General features: G+C 41.8%; 1 protein-coding gene across 1 annotated transcript in view; it reads right to left on the bottom strand.

Moving 5' to 3' along the window:
• Positions 1–27,511, bottom strand: part of LOC110523996 (potassium/sodium hyperpolarization-activated cyclic nucleotide-gated channel 1-like) — a 210,439-nt gene that overhangs the window by 10,911 nt on the left and 172,017 nt on the right. Inside the window, exon 7 of the mRNA XM_021603242.3 lies at positions 16,977–17,141. Coding sequence (XP_021458917.2) covers positions 16,977–17,141 — 165 coding nt within the window. The remainder of the gene's footprint in view (positions 1–16,976; positions 17,142–27,511) is intronic.

Genomic DNA, 27,511 nt, shown 5'->3' with positions numbered 1-27,511 from the left:
TATGGGTTGAAAAGTGTTTTTTCTCAGACATAAATAAACAATTCCAGGTGAAAGCCAAAGGTCATAGCATTCTGGGGGGATACTGGGGGGCCCTCATGTGAGATTGATGACTAAGTTCATAGCAAAACATTGCAAAGTGGCTGTCAGTTCAACTGGTTTTAGCCTTATAATAGCTATCCTTTAGAAAATACAATGTTAGTGGCATTGTCATTACGATCATGGGGTATTGCCTCCCAGTTGGTATACGGTCAGCTGTAGAGATGGCCGGGTCAACGGCAGGGCACATTAAAAACAACAGGATTTTACTATCCATAGCTTTGTGTGAAAGAGAATCAAGGGGATCCCTGGATTCCTAGTGAGGTAGTGTTGGTAAATCCATCCCTAGGTCTGCGTCGGAAAAGGAACCCCATTCTCTTTATAGTGAGCCAATAGGGCTCTGGTCAAAAGTAGAGCACTTTATAGGGAATAGGGCACCATTTTGGGACACCTCTCAAGTCCTTATTATGCCTCACATTATGCCTCGTCAACCAGCACAAAGTAATAACTGTCCGGGAAAGTTTTGTAGCGCAGTCGCTAGCACTGGATGAGCATTGGCAGGTGGATCAGGTGTGATTGATTCTCTCAGACTGGGTATCTCATTTTTTGTTGTTGATTTATTTTTCTTTATTTAACTAGGCAAGTAAGAACAAATTCTTAGTTACAATGGCGGCCTGCCGGGGAACAGTGGGTTAAATGCCATGCTCAGGGGCAGAATGACAGATTTTTACCTTGTCAGCTTGGGGATTCGATCCAGCAACCTTTCGGTTACTGGCCCAACGCTCTAACCCCTAGAGAGCCAATGAGTACTTTATTAGCCATTCCACGGTAGTCAATCAAGTCATTGGCTTGGCTGTGATTACCTTGGATACGGACCAATGACAGTGCTGAACATTAAGACTCTGACCGATCACAATGCTGAACACTAGGGAAGTGGCTAGATGCTAATGCTAACACCAGACACTGAGTGCAGGGCTACAATAGACTTACATGACATCAGCATATACAGTATTGCTGAACAGAATGCTTCACCATTAAACACTGTGGATGGGGAGCAAAACATGGCACAGACATTTTATTCCTAAAACATAAGGATATGGGATGGAGGACTGGGGTGGTGGGTTAAGGGGCCTTGTCAATCAGGTACAGTACAGTAAAATATCATACAGCTCAGCAAACGTTGACTCTGATCGAAGCTGAGGTTTGTAGAGATCACAGTATTAAATGCTGTTTGTTTAGGAGTAATTTAGTTACTGTATATTATGCACAATACCAAATACTGTATACCTAGCCATTCTGGTACTACTAAATCTAAATTAACAATCAAGGGAACTAGATAGGCATTCTTAGAAATGTCTACTGTAACTGACAATAGAAGTGGAATAGAATGAAAACATACTTGCTTCACTTTTTTAAACAATAAGCAACATTTCCCTAAACTCAAGTTTCTAGTTATAGATTAACAGGTGAGGTTAGAGTATGTTTATGTATATTTACTGTTGCCCTGGTGTTATTGTTATACAACTTTTTCCCCAAAACTTTTCCCCCATATTTCTGTTATATACAGTGCCTTCAGAAAGTATTCAGACCCCTTGACTTTTTCACATTTTGGTACGTTACAGCCTTATTCCAAAATGTTTTAAATTGTTTTTCCCCCCTCATCAATCTACACACAATACCCCATAATAAAAAATCAAAACTGGAAATTTCACATTTACATAAATATTCAGACCCTTTACTCATTACTTTGTTGAAGCACCTTTTGCAGCAACTACAGCATCGAGTCTTCTTGGGTACGATGCTAAAAGCTTGGCACACCTATATTTTCTTGGAGTTTCTCCCATTCTTCTCTGCAGATCCTCTCAAGCTCTGTCAGGTTGGATGTGGAGCGTTGCGGCACAGTTATTTTCAGGTCTCTCCAGATAAGTTAAATCGGCTTCAAGTTCGGGCTCTGGCTGGGTCACTCAAGGACATTTAGAGACTTGTGTCAAAGCCATGCCTGCGTTGTCTTGGCTGTGTGCTTAGGGTTGTTGTCCTGTTGGAAGGTGAACCTTCACCCCAGTCTGAGGTCCTGAGCACTCTGGAGCAGGTTTTCATCAAGGATCTCTGTAGTTTGCGTCGTTCATCTTTGCCTCTCTCCTGACTAGTCTCCCAGTCCCTGCCACTGAAAAACATCCCCACAGCTTGATGCTGCCACCACCATGCTTCACCGTATGGATGGTACCAGGATTCATCGAGACATGACACTTGGCATGCAGGCCAAAGAGTTCAATCTTGGTCACATCAGACCAGAGAATCTTGTTTCTCATAGTCTGAGATTCTTTAGGTGCCTTTTGGAAAACTCCAAGAGGACAATCCTGTGCCTTTTACTGAAGAGTGGTTTCCGTACCTTTGGAAGACATAGCTTAGACTGTAGCCTACAAAAGCCTATTCCTGCTCTTTTACCGCGATCCATCATCATAGTGGTCTCTGACTTGTGGTCAGACACACTCAAGTGGAAAAAATGTAGACTTGCGCCTTTTTGAATGCTGATTTAAATGTCATTGAGAAAACAGAGAAGTGTCAAAGTTTTTTTTCGCAAACATCCTTTTTGAATTTAAAAGTAATCCTCAAAGTAATAATCTAGTTTTTCAAAAGTTTACAGTTACCGTTTTTTTGTAATCCCTTACATGTAAGGCTAATCCCTTGTAATCCCTTCCGTTACTCCCCAACCCACTTCATGGCGCTTAATGGTTTTTGCGACTGCACTTGAAAAATATTGTGCTATTTATCACAGACAACTTTGTGTCAAAGTTTAACAAGGACATTTGTTTTGAAACCATTTCAAATGTTTAAATAGTCGCAGGATTTTATGTCATCAACCCGGGATATGGCATTTCTCGTTGGCTCTGGGGCCATCCTGATATAATCCTAATATAATCTTGTTTCTCATAGTCTGAGAGTCTTTAGGTGCCTTTTGGAAAACTCCAGGAGGACAGTCCTGTGCCTTTTACTGAAGAGTGGTTTCCGTATGGCCACTCTACCACAAAGGCCTGATTGGTGGAGTGCTGCAGAGAGGTTATCCTTCTAGAAGGTTGTCCCATCTCCACAGAGGAACTCTGGAGCTCTGTCAGAGTGGCCATCGGGTTTATCGGGAGGCCAGCTCTAAGAAGAGTCTTGGTGGTTCTAAACTTTTTCCATTTAAGGATGATGGAGGCCATTGTGTTCCTAGGGAACTTTAATGCTGCAGAAATGTTTTGGTACCCTTCCCCAGATATGTGTCTCGACACAATCCTGTCCCGGAGCTCTACCGACAATTGAACCTTATATAGACAGGTATGTGCCTTTCCAAATCATATCCAATCAATTGAATTTAACGCAAGTGGACTCCAAGTTGTAGAAACATCTCAAGGATAACAAATGGAAACAAGATACACCTGTGCTCAATTTTGACTCATAGCAAAGGTTCTGAAAACTTATGTAAATTATAGAAATATAGAAAATATAGAAAAAGTCAAGGGGTCTGAATACTTTCTGAAGGCACTGTTGTTTTCTTTCAACATACTGTACTTGGTGTCCTTTTTGGTGAAAGGATAGTACTAGTGTTTATGATGAATATTTATTGTCTTTAGACATGAAACGATCTAAAATGCACCGAAATATACGGAAATGGGTAATCAGCTATTTCAGTAGCTGTTTCACAAAGCTAATGGCATGGTGATAACTGTCAATCCATTATGTCAGTGCGCTGGGGAAAATAAATACCACACCAATAAAGAAATAGAAAATAAAAAAAACTGAAACAAAAGGTGGTTAACAGAAATAACCACGAGAACAACAATAAAAACAACAAAAAACACTGATGTTGGTTATAATGACCAACAAAGGAAAGAAACTGCTGTCAAACTTGAACTACTTTTGAATATAAAAATGTATCCAAAACCTTTCACTGATTGATGAGTTATCATGAGTAACAAACTTTAGTTTATTCAAAAACATACGGAACATTCCTGTTGTATCCCATTTTAAAAATGACTTTGCCACCTAGGCCTGTAGATTAAAGCACATTAACTTTAATTTGACTGTGGCTTTAATCAATAAAGAGACCATTTTTAATTTGGAATTCATGCCTTTTATTCGTTATCTAACCGACCAGTCTGTGCAGGTTTATCCCACCTATGGTAATTACTGACGGGGCGGAACAGTGGTACCAATGCTGTGGTACACAGAGCTCAAGCACCTCACCAGGTGGTTGCTTGCTATGACGTCAGCCCAAACTAAAAAAATAGGAAGGGCATTAAGCTGCTTAGGTTTTCAGCCCTGTCTCTCTAACTGTTACTGAAAAAAATTAAAATGATCAGCTAACTTCTCAATTTTTTAATTTTTGTATTTATCAAAACTAAGTGTTTTCTCAACAATATTTTTTTTTCAAAAACTCTAATAATTCTGAAATAATTAAAAACATTAAAGAACTGGATGAAAATGGATTCCTTTACTCAACAATATGTGTACAGTTGCATTGATACTATCCAAGTACTTACTAATCTAAGGAAATGTAATAATTTGTGAACAAATGTCAGATATGAACAATTACTGTAGTCAATCCTGTAACATCTAATGGTCAGGATAATGAAAATGCTTACAGAAACAGTACATGTTATATTTTATCAATATTCCTTTGTTTTAGTTAACTCTGTCAAATTACTACTTACAAAATAATAATTTATCAGCCTGTATGTTCACAACAAAAATATGTTAACTAAAACAAAGGAACTGTGGGGCACTTCAGGTTTCTTTTCAATGGAGGAAGGAAATCACCTTGTGAATTAATGTAACTTTGTGAGTTCATGTTCTGGAAGATGTATTTGAGTTCGGATCCATTTTAGTGTCCCTCTGGGTCATTTTACCTGGATGTGCGAATATTGTAGTTGTAATAAAGCATTTACCTGCTGCCTATTCGTCGGCCAGGACACTCTTGACAGCGAGATGTGCTCATCTCAAGAGGAACTCCTGGTCAAATAATTTTTAGATAGAGATACAATGAATCATGCAACATGTTATTTGTTTTAATGCATGGTATTTTTTTGTTAAAGAACCAACCAGACAAGCACTTAACCAAATGCAGTCCATATATAAACGGGACATCCAGTACTGATCATGACATTGTATTTTCCCTTGTATGAGACAAAACACCCTTTTTTAAAAGTCCAAATGAACAGATTTATTCCATAACACTTCCTGATTTAGGAGAAGTGTTATTTTAAGATCCGGCAGTTTTAAAAAAATATGCCTACGTAAATCTTTGGTGAAAAGGGCAAATGTAAATGATCACCACAGAGGTCAAAGGGGCATACGTTTCAGAGGGTAGTAAACACACACTCAGAATCTACAGGGCAATGGAATTGATGTACAGTACTATAGCCAGATGTTTAAAGATATGGGAAGATTGATTCATATGACCAGTAAATGGTAGTATGACATACCATATCGTATAGGCCCTATGGACTATTAATTCGATCTGAATGGCATATCCCAATCATGACATCATGTTTTATCGATTGACGCCGACATGCCTGTCACAATAATATTGCAATGTTGAGCCAATACTTGGGATGCAAATAAATTCAATATCAACATGCCTGAGTCACACAAACAAACATAACAATTTAAAATCAATATACAAATAAGAAAGAAGAAAAAACAAACAGGAAATAAATACAAACCACAGGCTTAATCCAGGTTTTAGACATTTGCACACTATCGTTCTGCAAATTAAAATTGATTTTATAAAAATCTTCTCACAGAATTTGTTACTTTAAAAGACACTGTGTGCCTATACAAAAACTCCACTCCAATCATACCGCCCCTTTTTGATTATACAGTGCCTTCGGAAAGTATTCAGGCCCCTTGACTTTTTCCACATTTTGTTACATTACAGCCTTATTCTAAAATGTATTAAATAAAACAAATTCCTCAATAATCTACACCCAATACCCCATAATGACAAAGTGAAAACAGGTCTTTAGAAACTTTTGCAGATTCATTAAAAACAAATACCTTATTTACATGAGAACTCAGACCTTTTGCTATGAAACTCGAAAATGAGCTCCGGTGTATCCTGTTTCCATTGATCATCCTTGAGATGTTTCTACAACTTGATTGAAGTACACCTGTGGTGAATTCAACTGATTGGACATGATTTGGAAAGGCACACACCTGTCTATATAAGGTCCCACAGTCGACAGTGCATGTCAGAGCAAAATCCAAGCCATGAAGTCGAAGGAATTGTCCGTAGAGCTTCAAGACAGGATTGTGTCAAAGCACAGATCTGGGGAAGGGTACCCAAACATTTCTGCAGCAATGAAGGTCCCCAAGAACACAGTGGCCTCCATCGTTCCTAAATGGAAGAAGTTTGGAACCACCAAGACTCTTCCTAGAGCTGGCCACCCGGCCAAACTGAGCAATCGGGGGAGAAGTGCCTTGGTCAGGGAGGTGACCAAGAACCCGATGGTCACTTTGACAGAGCTCTGGAGTTCCTCTGTGGAGATGGGAGAAACCATCTCTGCAGCACGCCACCAAATAGGGCTTTATGGTAGAGTTACCAGACGGAAGCCACTCTTCAGTAAAAGGCACATGACAGCCCACTTGGAATTTGACAAAAGGCAACTAAAGACTCTCAGACCAAGAGAAACAAGATTATCTGGTCCGATCAAACCAAGATTGTACTCTTTGGCCTGAACGCCAAGCGTCACGTCACGTCTGGCGGAAAGCTGGCACCATCCCTTCGGTAAAGCATGGTGGTGGCAGCATCATGCTGTGGGGATGTTTTTCAGTGGCGGGGACTGGGAGACTAGTCAGGATAGAGGCAAAGATGAAGGGAGCAAAGTACAGAGAAAATGAAAACCTGCTCCAGAGTGCTCAGGACTTCAGACTGGGGTGAAGGTTCCCCTTCCAACAGGACAACGACCCTAAGCACACAGCCAAGCCAACACACAAGTGGCTTCGGCACAAGTCTCTGAATGTCCTTGAGTGGCCCAGCCAGAGCCCGGACTTGTACCCGATCGAACATCTCTGGAGAGACCTGAAAATAGCTGTATAGCAACGCTCCCCATCCAACCTGACAGAGCTTGAAACGATCTGCACAGAAGAATGGGAGAAACTCCCCAAAAACAAGTGTGCCAATCTTGTAGCGTCATACCCAAGAAGACTCAAGAATGTAATGTTGCCAAAGGTGCTTAAAAAAAGTACTGAGTAAAGGATCTGAATACTTATGTAAATATAATATTTAATTTCTACAAACCAGTTATTGTTTTGTCATTATGGGGTATTGTGTGTAGATTTGAGGGAAGAAAACTTTCATCAATTTTTTAATAAGGCTGTAACCTAACGAAATGTGGAAAAGGTCAAGGGGTCTGAATACTTTCCAAAGGCACTGCAGTTGTAGATAGAATGATAAAGTGCCTGAGAATATTGTCAAGTGTAATTTTGTGAGATTTGTTATAGATCAAATTCACAATAATGTTCTGCTGTTGTATATCAAATATTTGTCAATGCAATTTATACAAATGTCCCTGAGTTTTTGCTTAATAGCTTATTTTAATAAGTCTCTAGCCCTCAGCATACTTTAGGATGATACATATTCCCAACCACTACTACCCAATTCCTATTTTATTTCGGTAATGGTACATGCTTTATTTATTTTAATGCTTTATTTTAAAATAATCTCTTCAATATTGTTTCTGATTTATTAAAACAATTATATTCGAATTTAATGCTTGAAATAGCTCATTTTTATTTAAAGGAATCTATTTAAGTTTTGTTAAGATATATGCTTGTCTAAGATTAAAACAAGGCTAGATGGTCCCAAGTCTACGTTAACATCTTTCAAGAAAGTGGAAATTCAAAAGCAGAAAATAATTTAGTAGAGGGCTAGGGAATAAATGGGGGCAAAATAAAGTATTTGTACAATATGAACTTAAGACTCTCATGGAGAAGCAAAACATTCCAACATCCCTACCAACCTCACTTCAAAATAAAGCCTCTCAATGCAGAAACTGCAGTTGAGAGATGGAAAATGTGCTTTCTATAAAGAATATTATTACATACAACATCAGTTAACTTTGTACTTCTGTTAAAATCTAAAACCTGACAAAGGCACTTGGGAACATAATAAAGTATTGTTTACCAAGATATTTGCATTATTTTGTCCTAGATACTTTATGTGGAAACATATAATGGCCGTCTTAGGACAAAGAGTACGTACAGTACATACAATATGAAAGAGGTGCCTTTTCAATACAGATGCATTACTTGCACTAACCGTTGAAAATGTCGGGGTCACTTAAAAATGTCCTTGTTTTTGAAAGAAAAGCACATTTTTTGTCCATTAAAATAACATTAAATTGATCAGAAATACAGTGTAGATATTGTTAATGTTGTAAATGACTATTGTAGCTGAATGGCTGATTTTTTTAAATGGAATATCTACATAAAACGAGCGGTTCCTCCATTAAAAGCTGCGTCATACTGTGGCACACCCTGCGTGCTGCCGCAGCATTCTGTCATTTAATTCTCTGCCAAGTTATTGCTAGTTTGACCACCAGAGGGCATCTTTGAGAAGCATTTGATAGTATTACGTATTGGCATTAGCAGAGAATTTTAAATATTTTTTGTAATAACATAGTACATGGGGTTGATTTTACAATCTACAATAGATACTGTTGTTAACATGGGAAAGTGCCTAATTCCTTACATAACAAAGAGCAGGCCATGTCGGTACTACAGAATGCGGGGCACGTGGGAGACCGGGGTCCCCCGTTTGGGAGGAAGGAGAAGGCTGTCCTGGTAAATATGATTTTTTTTCTTAACTGATTCCATATGTGTTATTTTATAATTGTGATGTCTTCACTATTATTCAGAATGTAGAAAATCGTAAAAAAAATCCTTGAATGAGTAGGTGTCCAAACTTTTGACTGGTACTTGCTTAACTAATTTGATTAATATTATGGGGTTTTGAAAAAAAAAAAAACCTCTGTTAGGATGGAATCCTTTACAGCATGATGTCCGGCAGTATAGTACTGGGCTTTTTAGCTAAATAATCCCTGTGTCATGCTTGTCTCAGAGCAGCAGAAAGAGCGCTAAAATAGTTCAATATGCTCTTTAAATAAATAAGACCTACACCATTTTTAACAGTTTATGAAATTAAAAATGTAATGATTTGACTCTCCATCAATAATTACATTTAGAGGATTGGAGGACTCTATATCCCTGTTAGGGATAGGGGGCAGCATTTTCACTTTGGATGAATTGCGTGCCCATAGTGAACTGCATCCTACTCTGTCCTAGATTGCTAATATATGCATATTATTATTACTATTGGATAGAAAACACTCTGAAGTTTCTAAAACTGTTTGAATTATGTCTGTGAGTATAACAGAACTCATAGGGCAGGCAAACTTCCAAACAGGAAGTAGAAATTCTGGGGCTGGTTGATTTTCAACTCATCGCCTATTCACATCCAAATAAGATATGGATCTGCCCGCACTTCCTACTCCTTCCACTAGATGTCAGCATTCAGTAGAATGTGGAAAGGAGCCTCTGGTGTGAACTTTGACCGAATGAGAGGTGAATGAGTCACTGTTTTAGATTATTGCATGGGATGCTTTTTTCGTAATGTTTTTTAAAATCTGACAGTGGTTGCATTAAGAACCAGTGTATCTTTAATTATATGTAAAACATGTATCTTTCATCAAAGTTTATGATGAGTATTTCTGTTATCTGATAGCTCTCTGTAATTACTCCTGATACTTCGAAGGCATTTCTGAACATGCCGTCAATGTAAACCGATATTTGTGGATATAAATATGCATATTATCGAACAAAACATAAATGCATTGTGTAACATGATGTCATATGACTGTCATCTGATGGAGATTATCAAAGGTTAGTGATTAATTTTATCTCCAATTCTGCGTTTGTGACTATCTTTGGCTGGGGAAAATGGCTGTGTTTTTTTTTATTTTGGTGGTGATCTAACATAAATATATGTTGTGTTTTCGCTGTAAAACATTTAAAAAATTGGACATGATGGATAGATTAACAAGATGTCTATCTTTCATTTGCTGTATTGGACTTGTTACTGTGTGAAAGTTAAATATTTCTACAAAATATTTTTGAATTTCCCACGCCACCTTTTCAGCTGAATGTGTGTGGGGGGAGGGGGAGGGGGGGTGTTCCTTTTGAGGGACTCCTAGCCATAACAAGGGGCATTTTCCTTACATTTAGGCAATTGTAGGACTCTATATTAATATCTAAAGGGACATTTTCCGTTAGGATCTGTGAGAATATCTGAGAATATCTAATAAAATTCTAAATGAATTAATTCTAATAAATCGCATTGTTTAAAAGTAACAGCATTTTGGAGATTTCGTTTTCATTGAACCTTTTTGGGATATGGGGAAGCATTTTCATTTTTTTTATGCTGTTAGCTCAGTACTGAGACAGCAGTAGCAGTGGGCCAGCCAAAGCCATGGGTTCTGACTCCAGTGGGGAAACAATCTTTAGACTTTATCCATTTAACTTCACTAGGGCATTCGGAATTTTGGATGAAAAGCATGCCCAGATTAACCTGCCTGCTACTCAGCCATAAAAGCTAGAATATGCATATAATTAGTATATTTGGATAGAAAACACTCTGAAGTTTCTAAAACTGTTTGAATGATGTCTGTGACTATAACATAACTAATATGGCTGGCGAAAACCTGATAAAAATCCAACCAGGAAGTGGGAAATCTGAGGTTTGTAGTTTTTCAACTCAGCCCCCATTGAAGATACAGGGTGATATTAGTTATGTTTCACTTCGCAAAGCTTCCACTAGATGTCAACAGTATTTTTAACCTGTTTTGAGGATTCTGCTCTAAATGAGGGGCTCATAAGGGCTCTTTGAGTGAGTGGTCTGGCAGAGAGCCACAGCCTCGGTCAGGCACGCTCACGTGAAAGGTAGCGACATTCCACTTAATTTGTACAGACAAAGGAATTGTTCGGTTGGAACAATAATGAAGTTTTATGTTAAAAACATCCTAAAGATTGATTCCATACTTAGGTTGGCATGCTTCTACGGGCTGTAACGGAACTTTTTGAACTTTTCGTCCGATGTTCGGCGCGACCTGAACAAGCTTTTGGAGTAGTTTACCAAACACCCTAACAAAATAAGATATTTGGACATAACTGATGGACTATCGAACAAATCAAAACATTTTTGGTGGAACTCGGATTCCTGGGAGTGCATTCTGATGAAGATCATCAAAGGTAAGTGAATATTTAAAATGCTATTTCTGAGTGATGTTGACTACCTAATATGGCGGGTATCTTTTTGGCAGCTTTGTTGTCTAAAGGCTGTACTCAGATTACTGCATGGTTTGCTTTATCCGTAAAGTTTTTTTTAAATCTGACACAGTGGTTGCATTAAGGAGAAGTTTATCTAAAGTTCCATGTATAATAGTCGTATCTTTATCAATGTTTATTATGAGCATTTCTGTAAATTGATGTGGCTCTCTGCAATATCACCGCATGTTTTACAACTACTGAACGTAATGCGCCAATGTAAACTCTGATTTTCTAAAATAAATATGAACTTTATCAAACAAAACATACATGTATTGTGTAACATGAAGTCCTATGAGTGTCATCTGATGAAGATCATCGAAGGTTAGTGATTAATTATATCTCTATTTCTGCTTTTTGTGACTCCTCTCTTTGGCTGGAAAAAATGGCTTGGCGGTGACCTAACATAATCGTTTGCGGTGCTTTTGCTGTAAATGCTTTTTGAAATCAGATACTCTGGCTGGATTAACGGGAATTGTATCTTTAAAATGGTGTAAAATACTTGTATGCTTGAGGAATTTAAATTATGAGATTTTAGTTGTTTTGAATTTGGCGCGGGGGGGGGGGGGGGGGGGGTCCGCTAGTCCTAGACAGGTTAATAAAAGCTAGGGGGCAGAATTTTCACTTTTGGATAAATAGCGTGCCCAATTTCATCTTCCTGCTACTCATGCCAACAATATAAGATATGAATATTATTCATATATTTGGATAGAGAACACTCTGAAGTTTCTAAAACTGTTTGAATCATGTCTGTGAGTATAACAGAACTTGTGTAGCAGGCAAAAACCCAAGGACTAACTGTTCAGATTTTTTTCCCCTGCCTCTCTGTTCACTACATTGTCTTTGCCATTGGATATTTAATAGGAACCCATTTTCAGTTCCTACCGCTTCCACACGATGTCGCCAGTCTTTGGAATATGGTTGAGGTTTGTTCTATGAAGAAGTATGCCAACTCGGAACTGGGGACACTTTTATGAGTTACGCAAGACGTGAACGGCAGTGCTGGTTTGTTTTCGTTCCTGTATTGAATACAGATTGCCCCGTATACAATTTGATCGATTATTAACGTTTAAAAATACCCAACGTTGTATTACAAAAGTAGTTTGAAATATTTTGGCAAAGTTTATAGTCAACTTTTGAAATATTTTATAGTGATGTTGCGTTTTTGTAAGCTGTCTTTTTCTGGATCAAACGCGCTATATATGTACGGAATTAATTGAACAAAAGGACAAATTGTGATGTGTATGACACATATTGGAGTGCCAACAAAAGAAGCCCGTCAAAGGTAATGCATATTTTATATTTTATTTCAGCATTTTGTGTAGCGCCTGCTATGCTATAGCTCCTTTGTTTACTGCTGGTGCAGATGGGTGCAGGCTATCAGATAATAGCTTCTTATGCTTTCACCGAAAAGCATTTTTAAAATCTGACATGTTGGCTGGATTCACAACGAGTGTAGCTTTAATTGATTATCTTATATGTGTGATTTAATGAACGTTTGAATTTTATAGCATTTTATTTGAATCTCGCGCTTTGCATTTCCCCTGGCAATTGGCCAGTTGAGACGCTAGCGTCTCTCCTATCCATAAGAGGTTTTAACCTAGAGTTAGTGAGGAAAAGGCAATTCTTGATATTGTGGTGAGACATTCTCACTGATTTGTAAATAAAGCCAGTTATTCAGAATTATTTTTTTCCCGAGAAACCTAACTTGATTATTTAGCAGATGCTTATATTCAGTCATCACATATCTTAAGAATATCATGAAATATTTGTTCGCGAAACGGTGCTGAAATAGACGGCCACAGCGGGAAGGCTATGTATTCTGTGCCCATTCATGGTATCTCTCTTCGGTTACACATCCTTTGAATAGCAGAACAGCATAATGGTCCGGGCGGCCCTTGCTGTGCCTGGTGAGCAGTTGGTCAAGTGTTGTTGTCAGAAGAAGAATGAAAATGTCAGGGTGACATTCTGCCTGTTGACTCTGCCTGATGGAGGTGGAGTTCCAGAGGTGTGCCTGACATGGATTGCGAATCCATCTCGTTCCATTTCAACGCGTGACTATTCAAGCCATTGACTCACTGATGAGTGAGTCGATCGGCAAAGGCAATCTCTAATCTGTGGGCATCACGGCATATATATATATACACACTGCTCAAAAAAATAAAGGGAACACAAAAATAACACATCCTAGATCTGAATGAATGAAATATTCTTATTAATACTTTTTTCTTTACACAGTTGAATGTGCTGACAACAAAATCACACAAAAATAATCAATGGAAATCAAATGTATCAACCCATGGAGGGTCTGGATTTGGAGTCACACTCAAAATTAAAGTGGAAAACCACACTACAGGCTGATCCAACATTGATGTAATGTCCTTAAAACAAGTCAAAATGAGGCTCAGTAGTGTGTGTGGCCTCCACGTTCCTGTAAATGACCTCCCTACAACGCATGGGCATGCTCCTGATGAGGTGGCGGATGGTCTCCTGAGGGATCTCCTCCCAGACCGGGACTAAAGCATCCGCCAACTCTTGGACAGTCTGTGGTGCAACGTGGCGTTGGTGGATGGAGCGAGACATGATGTGCCAGATGTGCTCAATTGGATTCAGGTCTGGGGAACGGGCGGGCCAGTCCATAGCATCAATGCCTTCCTCTTGCAGGAACTGCTGACACACTCCAGCCACATGAGTTCTAGCATTGTCTTGCATTAGGAGGAACCCAGGGCCAACCGCACCAGCATATGGTCTCACAAGGGGTCTGAGGATCTCATCTCGGTACCTATTGGCAGTCAGGCTACCTCTGGCGAGCACATGGAGGGCTCTGCGGCCCCCCAAGGAAATGCCACCCCACACCATGACTGACGCACCGCCAAACCGGTCATGCTGGAGGATGTTACAGGCAGCAGAATGTTCTCCACGGCGTCTCCAGACTGTCACGTCTTTCACATGTGCTCAGTGGTGAACCTGCTTTCATCTGTGAAGAGCACAGGGCGCCAGTGGCGGATTTGCCAATCTTGGTGTTCTCTGGCAAATGCCAAACGTCCGACACGGTGTTGGGCTGTAAAGCACAACCCCCACCTGTGGACGTCGGGCCCTCATACCACCCTCATGGAGTCTGTTTCTGACCATTTGAGCAGACACATGCACATTTGTGGCCTGCTGGAGGTAGACTCCGTTTCATGCTACCACTAGAGTGAAAGCACCGCCAGCATTCAAAGTGACCAAAACATCAGCCAGGAAGCATAGGAACTGAGAAGTGGTCTGTGGTCCCCACCTGCAGAACCACTCCTTTATTGGGGGTTACTTGCTAATTGCCTATCATTTCCACCTGTTGACTATTCCATTTGCACAACAGCATGTGAAATTTACTGTCAATCAGTGTTGTTTCCTAAGTGGACAGTTCGATTTCACAGAAGTGTTATTGACTTGGAGTTACATTGTGTTGTTTAAGTGTTCCCTTTATTTTTTTGAGCAGTGTATATATATTTAATTCTCAGAACATTAACCATGTGTGTTCACTTGTTTTGTACTGTTCTGTAGTTTTGTCCCAATGATTCGTCTGACAAACAAAGAACTTTGCGTCCTGCAGGCCCAGGGATGGATCAAAGCTGGCGAGACATTCAATTACGTCATCTTCACAGTAGAATCAACCGTGGCCCTTGAGCAATTTGCTGAAAATTGGAAAAATTTGAAGAAAAAAAGGAAGAATATCAAGAAGATTAACAAAAGCATAAAAATGTTGATGAAGAAATGCTGTTTTGAGTTAGAAATGTAACACTTTAGAATACTTAAGCATCAAATACATTGCAAGTTGAGCTGTAAAAAGTATATTGTCCTGCTAATAGGAATAATTTGCATTATGGGCTACATTCTTTATTGTAACCACAATGTCACACATAATTTGTTTCTACCTTTCCAATTACTTCTAGAGTTTGGGATTTACAATTGTGCGCTTTTAATTATTAGTTACATTGTTTAACTTCGAACATGCAGACTTTTTTCTTTAAATGATTGTTTTAATGTAGGATGCTACATTTTTGACCAGTTGCAATTGTAAGTAGGCCTAATAAAAAAAAATCATACTTCTCTTAGGCTGTTAAGCCTCATAGCTTACCTCAGCCAGTTAAGTTATTTTATATAGGTCTAGGTTCCGAAGAAATAGACTGCAATTAAGACCTCTTGTTGTTTGTAAAGTCAAATTCAAAAGGCACTTGCACATCTGAGCTATCTTTTTTGCTGGTGCATGGCAAAGATGAGGAAAAGAGAAAGAAACCCGCACACTGCGCTTGATCGTGTCACTGATCTTTAATAAGCCTTATGTATCGGCCTCACGGCCTTCGTCAGAGCTTTTGTGAGTGTTTTAAATTAGCACCCTTATGTAGACCTAGCCACACCCATATCCGTTCCACGCATCGAAAGGAGTTGGAGGCGAAGGAAAACAAATAAGTGCTACCAAATATAACAATATGCACATCATAAATATTCAAATAAAGTGTGTACATAAAACATATTAAACAGGTCTGTAAAACCACAATGAGGACAACGACCGACCAAGCAAGTTTTCGTAAATCATTGGGTACAGTGTAAGAAAAACGTCAGTGTAATCTGAAATAGGGGCATAATTCATGTTCAAATTTACAACATAACATACATAGGCATTTCATAATTAAGATCTTTAGGAAATAATGTCTGGAGGGAGAAAATCTAAAAACATTCTGGATGATTTTCTTTTGTGGCTGTCAGTTGGGCATGGACGAATTTATCTCGGAAATAAAACATGCCAGTGTTTCTTGACCACATCTCCCACTTTTCGTGAGTATATGTATTTGTGAACATTACAGAGTGTTCTTTAGTTTTAGCAGGTCTTCTTTGTAGCAGTTCATGTCTTGTTTTCCCATCTGGGATTTCTGGAAAACCTGGGAATTTTGTGGAAAGTTTCACGAATTTTGCAACCCTTGGGTCCCAAGAAGCTAAGTGGCATCATATCATGTGTAGAAGCCGTGCCTGGAAAAGCCTGGTCAAGCTGGCTAACTTCCTCCATGGTCTCACGTGCCCAGATCAGCCAGTCTTTGGCTGCCCTGGCTGGCCTGTGCCTAGGGATGGGGTCAGGGTGCAGCTCATACCTAGGTGTGCAGGCGAATGAATACAGAGGCACATGCAAATGCGTTCTAGCTTCCGTCCAATCGCCGGAAGGGGTTCCAGTTGGGGGTCAACACAAAACCAAAGAAGGGACGGATCTGGGACAGATCTGACACCCTACCGGATAGTCAGTGAAATGCACTGCCACTGACTTCCATTTATTAACACAATTGGACTTTGACTTCATTTTGAAAACAATCTATGTTACCAATGTAATTTGTTTGTAAAATTAAGGTAACTTGATGGAAAGAGAGGAGGAAAGAAAGAACAAAGATAGTGCAGCTTACAAGTCATGCATTGCGATGGACACAGTGCTGTGACGGAGGGCAAACACGATAAAAACAGATAGATACACATGACACAGCACAGGCAGGGCATGACAGGGCACCAAACCAACACAGTACAGTATCTACAGCAAGGTGTGGTCATGGTCTTACCGATGCGGTCCAGGCGGTCGATGGCTACAGTCTCGAAGGCACGGCGCATCATGGGGTACTCCTCCAACACCTCGTTGAAGTGATCCACAGAGAGGGAGAAGAGACGGCAGTAAGTGTCGGCACGAACGCTGGCCGTGCGTCTCCCCTTCGTCAGCAGACAAATTTCTGTAGAGAAAATACAATATGCACAATTAGACAATGAGCTGAATTCTTACTTTTTGATGTCACTGAAATAATGCACTGTTTCTGTTTGCTCATGAAAGAAAGATAGATACCCACACTTTCGAACACTCCTGCAGTTTTATTGTGCAAGAAGACCTTGGGTCTGTGGGTATCTTATATTTCTTTAATTACTACTGGATGTGTGTACACTACTTATAAACTCTTTCTGTTTGGTGTCTATGCTGACTAAGGTTTCATGGCCAAAATGCGTTCCGTTGTCAGTAATACCTTTGTTTGTTAGAACTGGAGATCTCTGATAGACACACAGGGAGGGAGGAACCAATGGACTGAGTAATTACAGCCATAACAAAGACCAGCTCTAACCTAATCTGGGGTGTGCAACCTTCAACATTGGACAAGTTACCATATAAATGAAGAATGAGCAGTTTCCAAGGTACAGCTGGATCTGGTGGCATGATAACCTAATGTGCATGTCAATAAAATGATGGCCGCTGCGTTGTAACTAGAGCTATGCAGAGTCAATTAATCATGTTGTCACTTTGAGCTGATGAGTCGGAAAAATCGCTATGTACTGCTGGTTGCTGATACTGCTAGTGTTGAGTATGTACAGTACATACTGTATACAGTATTGACACAGTGGCCAGGATTAAAACAAAGACAGATTACCTGGTGAACTGTGATTGAACTTTGAAGATGATTTCTTCCTGAGCCGACATCCACAGCAATTGCAGCGATCATGATCTCAGTGATCATCAGGGCAACTGCCTTTAAAAGTCTATAGCTGTGCACAGGTATAGTTAATATTTGATGGATTGAATCCTGGCCTCATTGCTTGACTTGGACTGAAATAGGTGCTAGTATTAATTTGGGTGCTGTTTATATACAGGTGCAGGAACTCTGCAACACTTTCCATCTTATATTCTATAAAAGGAAAAGGAGCTCAAGCAGTAAAATATTTGAGGTGCTGGTTCTCAGCTCCCCTCAGCTTGGCCTTTATGTAGCGAGCGTAGTCCCAATACTTTTGCTTCCTATCGAAGTGGTAGACAGTACCTAACCAGACCTTCAGTACCTACCCAGATGACATGTACAATATGTTAGCCACTGGGACCTAATGTGCTAGACTTGTTTCCCTAATTCCAAGACCAATCACTCTGCCCTTGGACATGTTACCCATCACATTTGACTGACGCTGTTCTGGATCTAATTCAGGAAAGGTAATTATCAACCCTGCTACTGTGGGGGCAGACCATCCAAACAGACCTATCAGAAAAGAGGGTCACTGGGAAAGTAAACCTTGCACATCTTGTCCCCAGGGGCTAGCTGATGTTAGCTGATGCTAGGGTGTTGCAGGAATTAAATTCCTCTGTTTTAATACCCAATTAAAATCAAACACTCTGTCAATTCATAAGGATTTGTATGATCCTTATTTGTATAAAATTGATAGAGCCCAGTCTTAAAGTCAACCAGAAGCTTTTATTCACGAGAGTACTGCTCATTACACATTTTACCACAGGTTGTAAACTGAAAATGACATCAGCGTTTTCTAAACTGTTCCGTCTCTTCTTGACACTGGTACAGAGGCTGTATAGTTCTCAAGCCTTCCCACACCGTCCAGAGCCAAGGTCAGCCTGAGTAGATAAGCATTCTAGCCAGTCTGGCAATATAGTTAATTCATTTCTACCAAGGAACAGACAGTCATTGTTCTAATCTTGATTATATTTACACACATTATATTCAGTACTAGGATTAAAAAGAAAATTCATACATATACAGTAACATAATATTATTCTGATTAGTACATATCCAGTAACATAATAGTATTCTGATTGGTCAGTCCTGATTGAAATGTATACATAATTAGTCATCATTGATAAAAATTCCCTTAACATATCCACCCTTTGATTAAATATTATACATCCAATCACACATGTAGTTATATTGTTATATTAAAAAGCCTAGTTCTATTTTTATTCGAAATATTTCTTGTTATCAAAACATCACCTAAACATAATCCACTACTTGCATTCGCACTGACTGTTTCTTAGGTCTACATCAGAATCATAACTCTTCTTATCAGGATTTCCGTTACAATCTTCATAAAACAACAGTCTAATATTGAAACAAGACACAACCTAACCTCCCTAAATATCAAAAATGGTCTCATCAAATATAAATTCCCCGCAAATGAAGGATCCAGATTTGTCCACTTGTTCTGTAGACATGCATTCAGCACTCCACGGTTAAGAACCTGGAATCGGCTGGTACTTCACTATCTATTGTCATCGATTTCTCCAGAGTCCTGGAAATAAGGCCTTGTACACAGGGAATTAGACAACAGCTCCATAAAACTGAAACATTAACACAGGTGAATGTAGCCCATAATACAGTGATCATAAAATGTTTCCATTTTCCAAATGTACTATCAAACCAATTAGTCAGATAAGTATCCACCCTAGAGTTTTCTGCCAAACCGTGAGCCAGGGTGGTCAAACCAGCTGAGGCTTCGGTCACTGATTCGTCCAGATCTGTGTTATTTGGGATGTAAGCACAAACATGGTCCAGAAAATCACGCATACTCCTCCCTTTTCAGCCAATAACATATCTAATGCAATTCTATTCTGCCAAGCCATCAGGCTGGTTGCTTCAGTCTGTTCTGCAAAACCTTCAATAGCATGTCTGGTACAATTGGTAAAGCGCTGTTGATTATAATAAATATAATTAATCCAGTCCACGTTCTTATTGAGAGTAGACCACCCTGAAATGCTTAACTCTAATCCTGCTAGGATCTGATTTCTTGCTTTGAACTCATCTGGCACCCACCGTGGAACCCCAATGTTATCAATGTATACTTTGTCATCAAAAGACCCAGATGGAGTAGCTCTTTTCTCCCGTTTGGCTAAACTTCATGTCTTGGTGTTGAATGAGTGTGAAAGGCATTCCCAAATGTACAAGGGAGCATAATCCTGTCCAATCTGCCGGTAAAACCTCGCCCTGACATCATTTCCCAAGAGTACTGTACCGGGCCAAACGGTAATAATCTCCTCCGGTCACTGTAAAGGGAGGAACCTGTGAATATAAATAGTGCAAATCAAAGCAACTGTCATTATCTGGCATTCCTGCTTTCGTGAACAGCTTTACCATACTGGCCTAACCTCCTCTACCCGGAACCGTACTAGGGTGTCGACCAAAAACTGGTCATATCCATCATACCACAACCCTAGATCCTCCTTCATTACTGATTAAAGGGTAAGGCGTATCTTTATGCCACTCTACTCTACCTTCTTCCATACTGGGTGAGTGGATTCATATAGCCCTCTCTCTCCAAATGAGCTATGACCTGTGTCCACGATCAATATGGGGACCTGCACCGATATATACCATAATTGCTCAGAGTCCTAGACTGCCATGTAGTTAGAGACCCCATTTGGTCTACATAAAACTCCATTGAGAGATCCTTCCCAACCTCTACTCTAACTTCCTGTCTACCCAGATCTAGGGATCTCTTATGCTTGTTTTGGAACAAAATCCTCATCATCTAAACCGTGGGTCAAATTACCACTCTCCGCATACTCAGGTAGGACGTGCTGTATCGGGAATATGGCACCCACAATAAGACAGCTCAGACGAACAGCGCCCATGTGAAGCCCCACCCTCTCCCCGAGAACACATCACTAGCAAGAGCCAGACACACCTTCAATTCTATGAACAAAAACTGGGGTGAAAAAACAGGAAGGATTTCTTCATTTGAGAGAATTCTGTTAATTCCAGTTCTCCTCTCGAACACTGTTTATTGTTCGACAGTGTTAGTGTGTCTTAACCTCCCGCCGTGTGATATGAATCCGGGTAGCTCTTTCAGCTAGCTGTCACCAGGAGTCCTTGGTATGGTTCCCCCAACAAGCCTCAGGGACTGGAATGAGTGACTTCACCTGTAGTTCACCTGTAGTGCATAAAATACTGGACATACAGGCTTGGTTAACAAACAGTTTCTCATATGTTTTATCTGATTATATCTGATTTTATCTTTAACTTCTATGCCTATTTGTTAGCTAAACATTTTTTTTTATTATTAGTTTATTATCCAATAGGCCACTAACTTACCCATCCCCCTTTTGATACCTGGCTCTGCCCAGGTAACAACCTTATCTACCCTAAATAATGACTTAGGTAGGATTAGTAAATTATCCTTATATTCTGACATTATCATGTATGTCCAATTCTCCCTTGGGCATCCATTCATATCAATCCTGTATCAATTCTCTGTCAAGTGTCTTATCTAGTTTAAGAAGTATCTGTGCTATTTATATATGTTCTTAAATATATATTTACCGATTTAAACAGTAACCCCTTTCTCTCCTATCTCTCAAATACCACTAAGCGTCTCACTGTTTGACTTTATCTAAAATCATTGATTTTAGAAAAACATGTCTATAAGTGGCAATCTCTAAAGTCCTTACATTTCCTTAATCAATCTATCTTTACAAAAATCCTAAATCATCACAGATGTCATATATTCCTGTCAAATGTAATACTATTTAAATAAAAACCTCCGAATAGTCAAACAAAGCCAAAATTAATGCTAACCATATTCAAAATCCTTCCTACACTTACAAGCTCTTTCCTTCAGAGATCCTCAGTATTCTATCTGACAATAACATTAATTTAATATATGTTGCATAGTGTGGAATACCTTATCTACAGTAATTTATCACCCCTAAGAACTGAAACTTATTTTTCTATGTAATTTCCTGCCCTATTGGCTTAATACTGTCATGTATTGTCATATTATGTCTTGTTCCTGTTCTTTCTCTTCACTCCGTCTCCCTCTGCTGGTCGTATTAGGTTACCTTCTCTTCCTCTCCTTCCCCCAGCTGCTCCTCATCTTCTCTAACTACCTCATTCACCCTTTTCCCACCTGTTCCCTTTTTTCCCTCTGATTATGTCTCTATTTCTCTCTCTGTTCCTGCTTCTGTCTTTGTCAGATTCTCGTTTGAGTTTCTCATGCCAGAACCAAACTATCGTCTCGTTTGCTTCACCCTTGTCCTGTCCTGTCGGAATCTGCCTGTTCATCTGATGCTACGTGTGATCAGGTACCTCTGTCCTCTACAACCCAGCTATTCTCCTCTGCTGCTAGAAGGGGACTCTAACCCAGCTATTCTCCTCTGCTGCTAGAAGGGGAACTCTTCTGTGATATTCAGAAGGACTTTATGTTTCATTTGTCGCCCTCTCTGCGGGTTGTTTATTTTGCCATCATATACATTTGAAGAGGATCTATGTCTTACCTGTGTTTTGACATTAAAGGACTCTGTTTTTGTTAAACCGCTTTTGGGTCCTCACTCACGTGCATAACAGAAGAATCTGACCAAGAATGGACCCAGTGACTTCGGATCCTCTCCACTCAGCCGTCGAGATCCAGGGAGCGATGCTAGGCAGACACAAGCAGGAATTGTCTGCTGCTCGACATGCCGTTGAGACCCTGGCCGCCCAAGTCTCCAACCTCACAGAACAGATTCACCATCTCCGCCTCGATCCACCGGCCACTTCCAGGGCTTTCGAATCTCCGGAGCCCAGAATCAATAACCCGCCGTGTTACTCTGGGGAGCCCACTGAATGCCGCTCGTTCCTCACCCAGTGTGATATTGTGTTTTCTCTCCAGCCCAACACTTACTCCAGGAGCACAGCTCGTATCGCCTACGTCATATCTCTCCTTACTGGACGGGCTCGTGAGTGGGGCACGGCAATCTGGGAGGCGAGGGCTGAGTGTACTAACCAGTATCAGGACTTTAAGGAGGAGATGATACGGGTTTTTGATCGTTCTGTTTTTGGGGAGGAAGCTTCCAGGGCCCTGTCTTCCCTATGTCAAGGTAATCGATCCATAACAGATTACTCTATTGAGTTTCGCACTCTTGCTGCCTCCAGTGACTGGAACGAGCCGGCTTTGCTCGCTCGTTTTCTGGAGGGTCTCCGCGCGGAGGTAAAGGATGAGATTCTCTCCCGGGAGGTTCCTTCCAGCGTGGATTCCTTGATTGAACTCGCTATTCGCATAGAGCGACGGGTTGATCTTCGTCACCGAGCTCGTGGAAAGGAGCTCGCGTTCTCCGTTGCCCCCCTCTCCGCATCACTACCATCTTCCTCCGCCGGCTCGGATGCTGAGCCTATGCAGCTGGGGGGTATCCGCATCTCGACTAAGGAGAGGGAACGGAGAATCACCAACCGCCTCTGTCTCTATTGCGGTTCCGCTGGTCATTTTGTCACTTCATGTCCAGTAAAAGCCAGAGCTCATCAGTAAGCGGAGGGCTACTGGTGAGCGCTACTACTCTGGTCTCTCCTTCAAGATCCTGCACTACCTTGTCGGTCCATCTACGCTGGACCGGTTCGTCAGCTTCCTGCAGTGCCTTGATAGACTCTGGGGCGGAGGGCTGTTTTATGGACGAGACCTGGGCTCGGGAACATGACATTCCTCTCAGACAGTTAAGGGAGCCCACGGCCTTGTTCGCTTTGGATGGTAGTCCTCTCCCCAGGATTCAGCGTGAGACGCTACCTTTAACCCTCACTGTCTCTGGTAATCATAGCGAAACCCTTTCTTTTTTAATTTTTCGTTCACCTTTTACACCTGTTGTTTTGGGCCATCCCTGGCTAGTTTGTCATAATCCTTCTATTAATTGGTCTAGTAATTCTATCCTCTCCTGGAACGTCTCTTGTCATGTGAAATGTTTAATGTCTGCTATCCCTCCTGTTTCCTCTGTCTCTTCTTCACAGGAGGAGCCTGGTGATTTGACAGGGGTGCCGGAGGAATATCACGATCTGCGCACGGTGTTCAGTCGGTCCAGGGCCACCTCTCTTCCTCCACACCGGTCGTATGATTGTAGTATTGATCTCCTTCCGGGAACCACTCCCCCCCCGGGGTAGACTATACTCTCTGTCAGCTCCCGAACGTAAGGCTCTCGAAGATTATTTGTCTGTAGCTCTTGACGCCGGTACCATAGTCCCCTCCTCCTCTCCCGCCGGAGCGGGGTTTTTTTTTTTTAAGAAGAAGGACGGGTCCCTGCGCCCCTGCATAGATTATCGAGGGCTGAATGACATAACAGTGAAGAATCGTTATCCGCTTCCTCTTATGTCTTCAGCCTTCGAGATCCTGCAGGGAGCCAGGTTTTTCACTAAGTTGGACCTTCGTAACGCTTACCATCTCGTGCGCATCAGGGAGGAGGACGAGTGGAAGACGGCGTTTAACACTCCGTTAGGGCACTTTGAATACCGGGTTCTTCCTTTCGGCCTCGCTAACGCTCCAGCTGTCTTTCAGGCATTAGTCAATGACGTCCTGAGAGACATGCTGAACATCTTTGTTTTCGTTTACCTTGACGATATCCTGATTTTTTTTCACCGTCACTCCAGATTCATGTTCAGCACGTTCGACGTGTCCTCCAGCGCCTTTTAGAGAATTGTCTTTTTGTGAAGGCTGAGAAGTGCACTTTTCATGCCTCCTCCGTCACATTTCTCGGTTCTGTTATTTCCACTGAAGGCATTAAGATGGATCCCGCTAAGGTCCAAGCTGTCATTGATTGGCCCGTCCCTAAGTCACGCGTCGAGCTGCAGCGCTTTCTCGGCTTCGTGAATTTCTATCGTCGTTTCATCCGTAATTTCGGTCAGGTGGCAGCTCCTCTCACAGCCCTTACTTCTGTCAAGACGTGCTTTAAGTGGTCCGTTTCCGCCCAGGGAGCTTTTGATCTCCTCAAGAATCGTTTTACATCCGCACCTATCCTTGTTACACCTGACGTCTCTAGACAGTTCGTTGTCGAGGTTGACGCGTCAGAGGTGGGCGTGGGAGCCATTCTTTCTCAGCGCTCCCTCTCTGACGACAAGGTCCACCCTTGCGCGTATTTTTCACATCGCCTGTCGCCGTCGGAACGTAACTATGATGTGGGAAACCGCGAACTGCTCGCCATCCGCTTAGCCCTAGGCGAATGGCGACAGTGGTTGGAGGGGGCGACCGTTCCTTTTGTCGTTTGGACTGACCATAGGAACCTTGAGTACATCCGTTCTGCCAAACGACTTAATGCGCGTCAGGCTCGTTGGGCGCTGTTTTTCGCTCGTTTCGAGTTCGTGATTTCTTATCGTCCGGGCTCTAAGAACACCAAGCCTGATGCTTTATCTCGTCTCTTCAGTTCTTTAGTAGCCTCCACTGACCCCGAGGGGATTCTCCCTGAGGGGCGTGTTGTCGGGTTGACTGTCTGGGGAATTGAGAGGCAGGTAAAGCAAGCACTCACTCACACTCCGTCGCCGCGCGCTTGTCCTAGGAACCTTCTTTTCGTTCCTGTTCCTACTCGTCTGGCCGTTCTTCAGTGGGCTCACTCTGCCAAGTTAGCCGGCCACCCCGGCGTTCGGGGTACGCTTGCTTCCATTCGCCAGCGTTTTTGGTGGCCCACCCGGGAGCATGACACGCGTCGATTCGTGGCTGCTTGTTCGGTCTGCGCGCAGACTAAGTCCGGTAACTCCCCTCCTGCCGGCCGTCTCAGACCGCTTCCCATTCCCTCTCGACCGTGGTCTCACATCGCCTTAGATTTTATCACCGGACTGCCTTCGTCAGCGGGGAAGACTGTTATTCTTACGGTTGTCGATAGGTTCTCTAAGGCGGCTCATTTTATTCCCCTTGCTAAGCTCCCTTCTGCTAAAGAAATGGCACAAATCATCATCGAGAATGTTTTCAGAATTCATGGCCTTCCGTCAGACGTCGTTTCGGACAGGGGTCCGCAATTCACGTCTCAATTTTGGAGGTTTTGGAGTTTTGCCGTTTGATTGGGGCTTCCGTCAGTCTCTCTTCCGGCTTTCACCCCCAGTCTAACGGTCAAGCAGAACGGGCCAATCAGACTATTGGTCGCATCTTACGCAGTCTTTCTTTTCGTAACCCTGCGTCTTGGTCAGAACAGCTCCCCTGGGCAGAATACGCCCACAACTCGCTTCCTTCGTCTGCGACCGGGCTATCTCCTTTTCAGAGTAGCCTCGGGTACCAGCCTCCGTTGTTCTCGTCTCAGTTCGCCGAGTCCAGCGTCCCCTCCGCTCAGGCTTTTGTCCAACGTTGCGAGCGCACCTGGAAGAGGGTCAGGTCTGCACTTTGCCGTTATAGGGCGCAGACTGTGAGAGCCGCTAATAAGCGTAGAACTAAGAGTCCTAGATATTGTCGCGGTCAGAGAGTTTGGCTCTCCACTCAGAACCTTCCCCTTTAGACAGCTTCTCGCAAGTTGACCCCGCGGTTCATTGGTCCGTTCCGTATTTCTCAGATCATTAATCCTGTCGCAGTGCGACTTCTTCTTCCGCGATATCTTCGTCGCGTCCACCCGGTCTTCCATGTCTCCTGTGTTAAGCCCGTTCTTCGCGCCCCCGCTCGTCTCCCCCCCATCCTTGTCAAGGGCGCACCTATCTACAGGGTCGGTAAGATTTTGGACATGCGTCCTCGGGGCCGTGGTCATCAGTACCTAGTGGATTGGGAGGGGTACGGTCCTGAGGAAAGGAGTTGGGTTCCCTCTCGGGACGTGCTGGACCGTTCGCTGATCGATGATTTCCTCCGTTGCCACCAGGTTTCCTCCTCGAGTGCGCCAGGAGGCGCTCGGTGAGTGGGGGGGTACTGTCATGTATTGTCATATTATGTCTTGTTCCTGTTCTTTCTCTTCACTCCGTCTCCCTCTGCTGGTCGTATTAGGTTACCTTCTCTTCCTCTCCTTCCCCCAGCTGCTCCTCATCTTCTCTAACTACCTCATTCACCCTTTTCCCACCTGTTCCCTTTTTTCCCTCTGATTATGTCTCTATTTCTCTCTCTGTTCCTGCTTCTGTCTTTGTCAGATTCTCGTTTGAGTTTCTCATGCCAGAACCAAACTATCGTCTCGTTTGCTTCACCCTTGTCCTGTCCTGTCGGAATCTGCCTGTTCATCTGATGCTACGTGTGATCAGGTACCTCTGTTCTCTACAACCCAGCTATTCTCCTCTGCTGCTAGAAGGGGAACTCTTCTGTGATATTCAGAAGGACTTTATGTTTCATTTGTCGCCCTCTCTGCGGGTTGTTTATTTTGCCATCATATACATTTGAAGAGGATCTATGTCTTACCTGTGTTTTGACATTAAAGGACTCTGTTTTTGTTAAACCGCTTTTGGGTCCTCACTCACGTGCATAACAAATACGGTGTCCTGTCCAAACCTCAAAGGACCATGTTTTATCTCCCCCTATTTATTCTCAATGATGAATAGGATTATTTTCTGTTGTAATACCAAATCAATAATAGCCAATTCAAAAACTTCACAGCTAATATTGTAAAACAGAATCCTGAAACACTTTCTCATCAGTGATTCAAACAATAATTCTAACC

This window comes from Oncorhynchus mykiss, chromosome 5, assembly GCF_057628025.1.
Source record: "Oncorhynchus mykiss isolate SJ-2025 chromosome 5, ASM5762802v1, whole genome shotgun sequence".
In the NCBI taxonomy this organism is placed as follows: Eukaryota; Metazoa; Chordata; class Actinopteri; order Salmoniformes; family Salmonidae; genus Oncorhynchus; species Oncorhynchus mykiss.
Note: the sequence above shows the minus strand (reverse complement) of the source record. Positions and strands in the feature narration are given on the sequence as shown.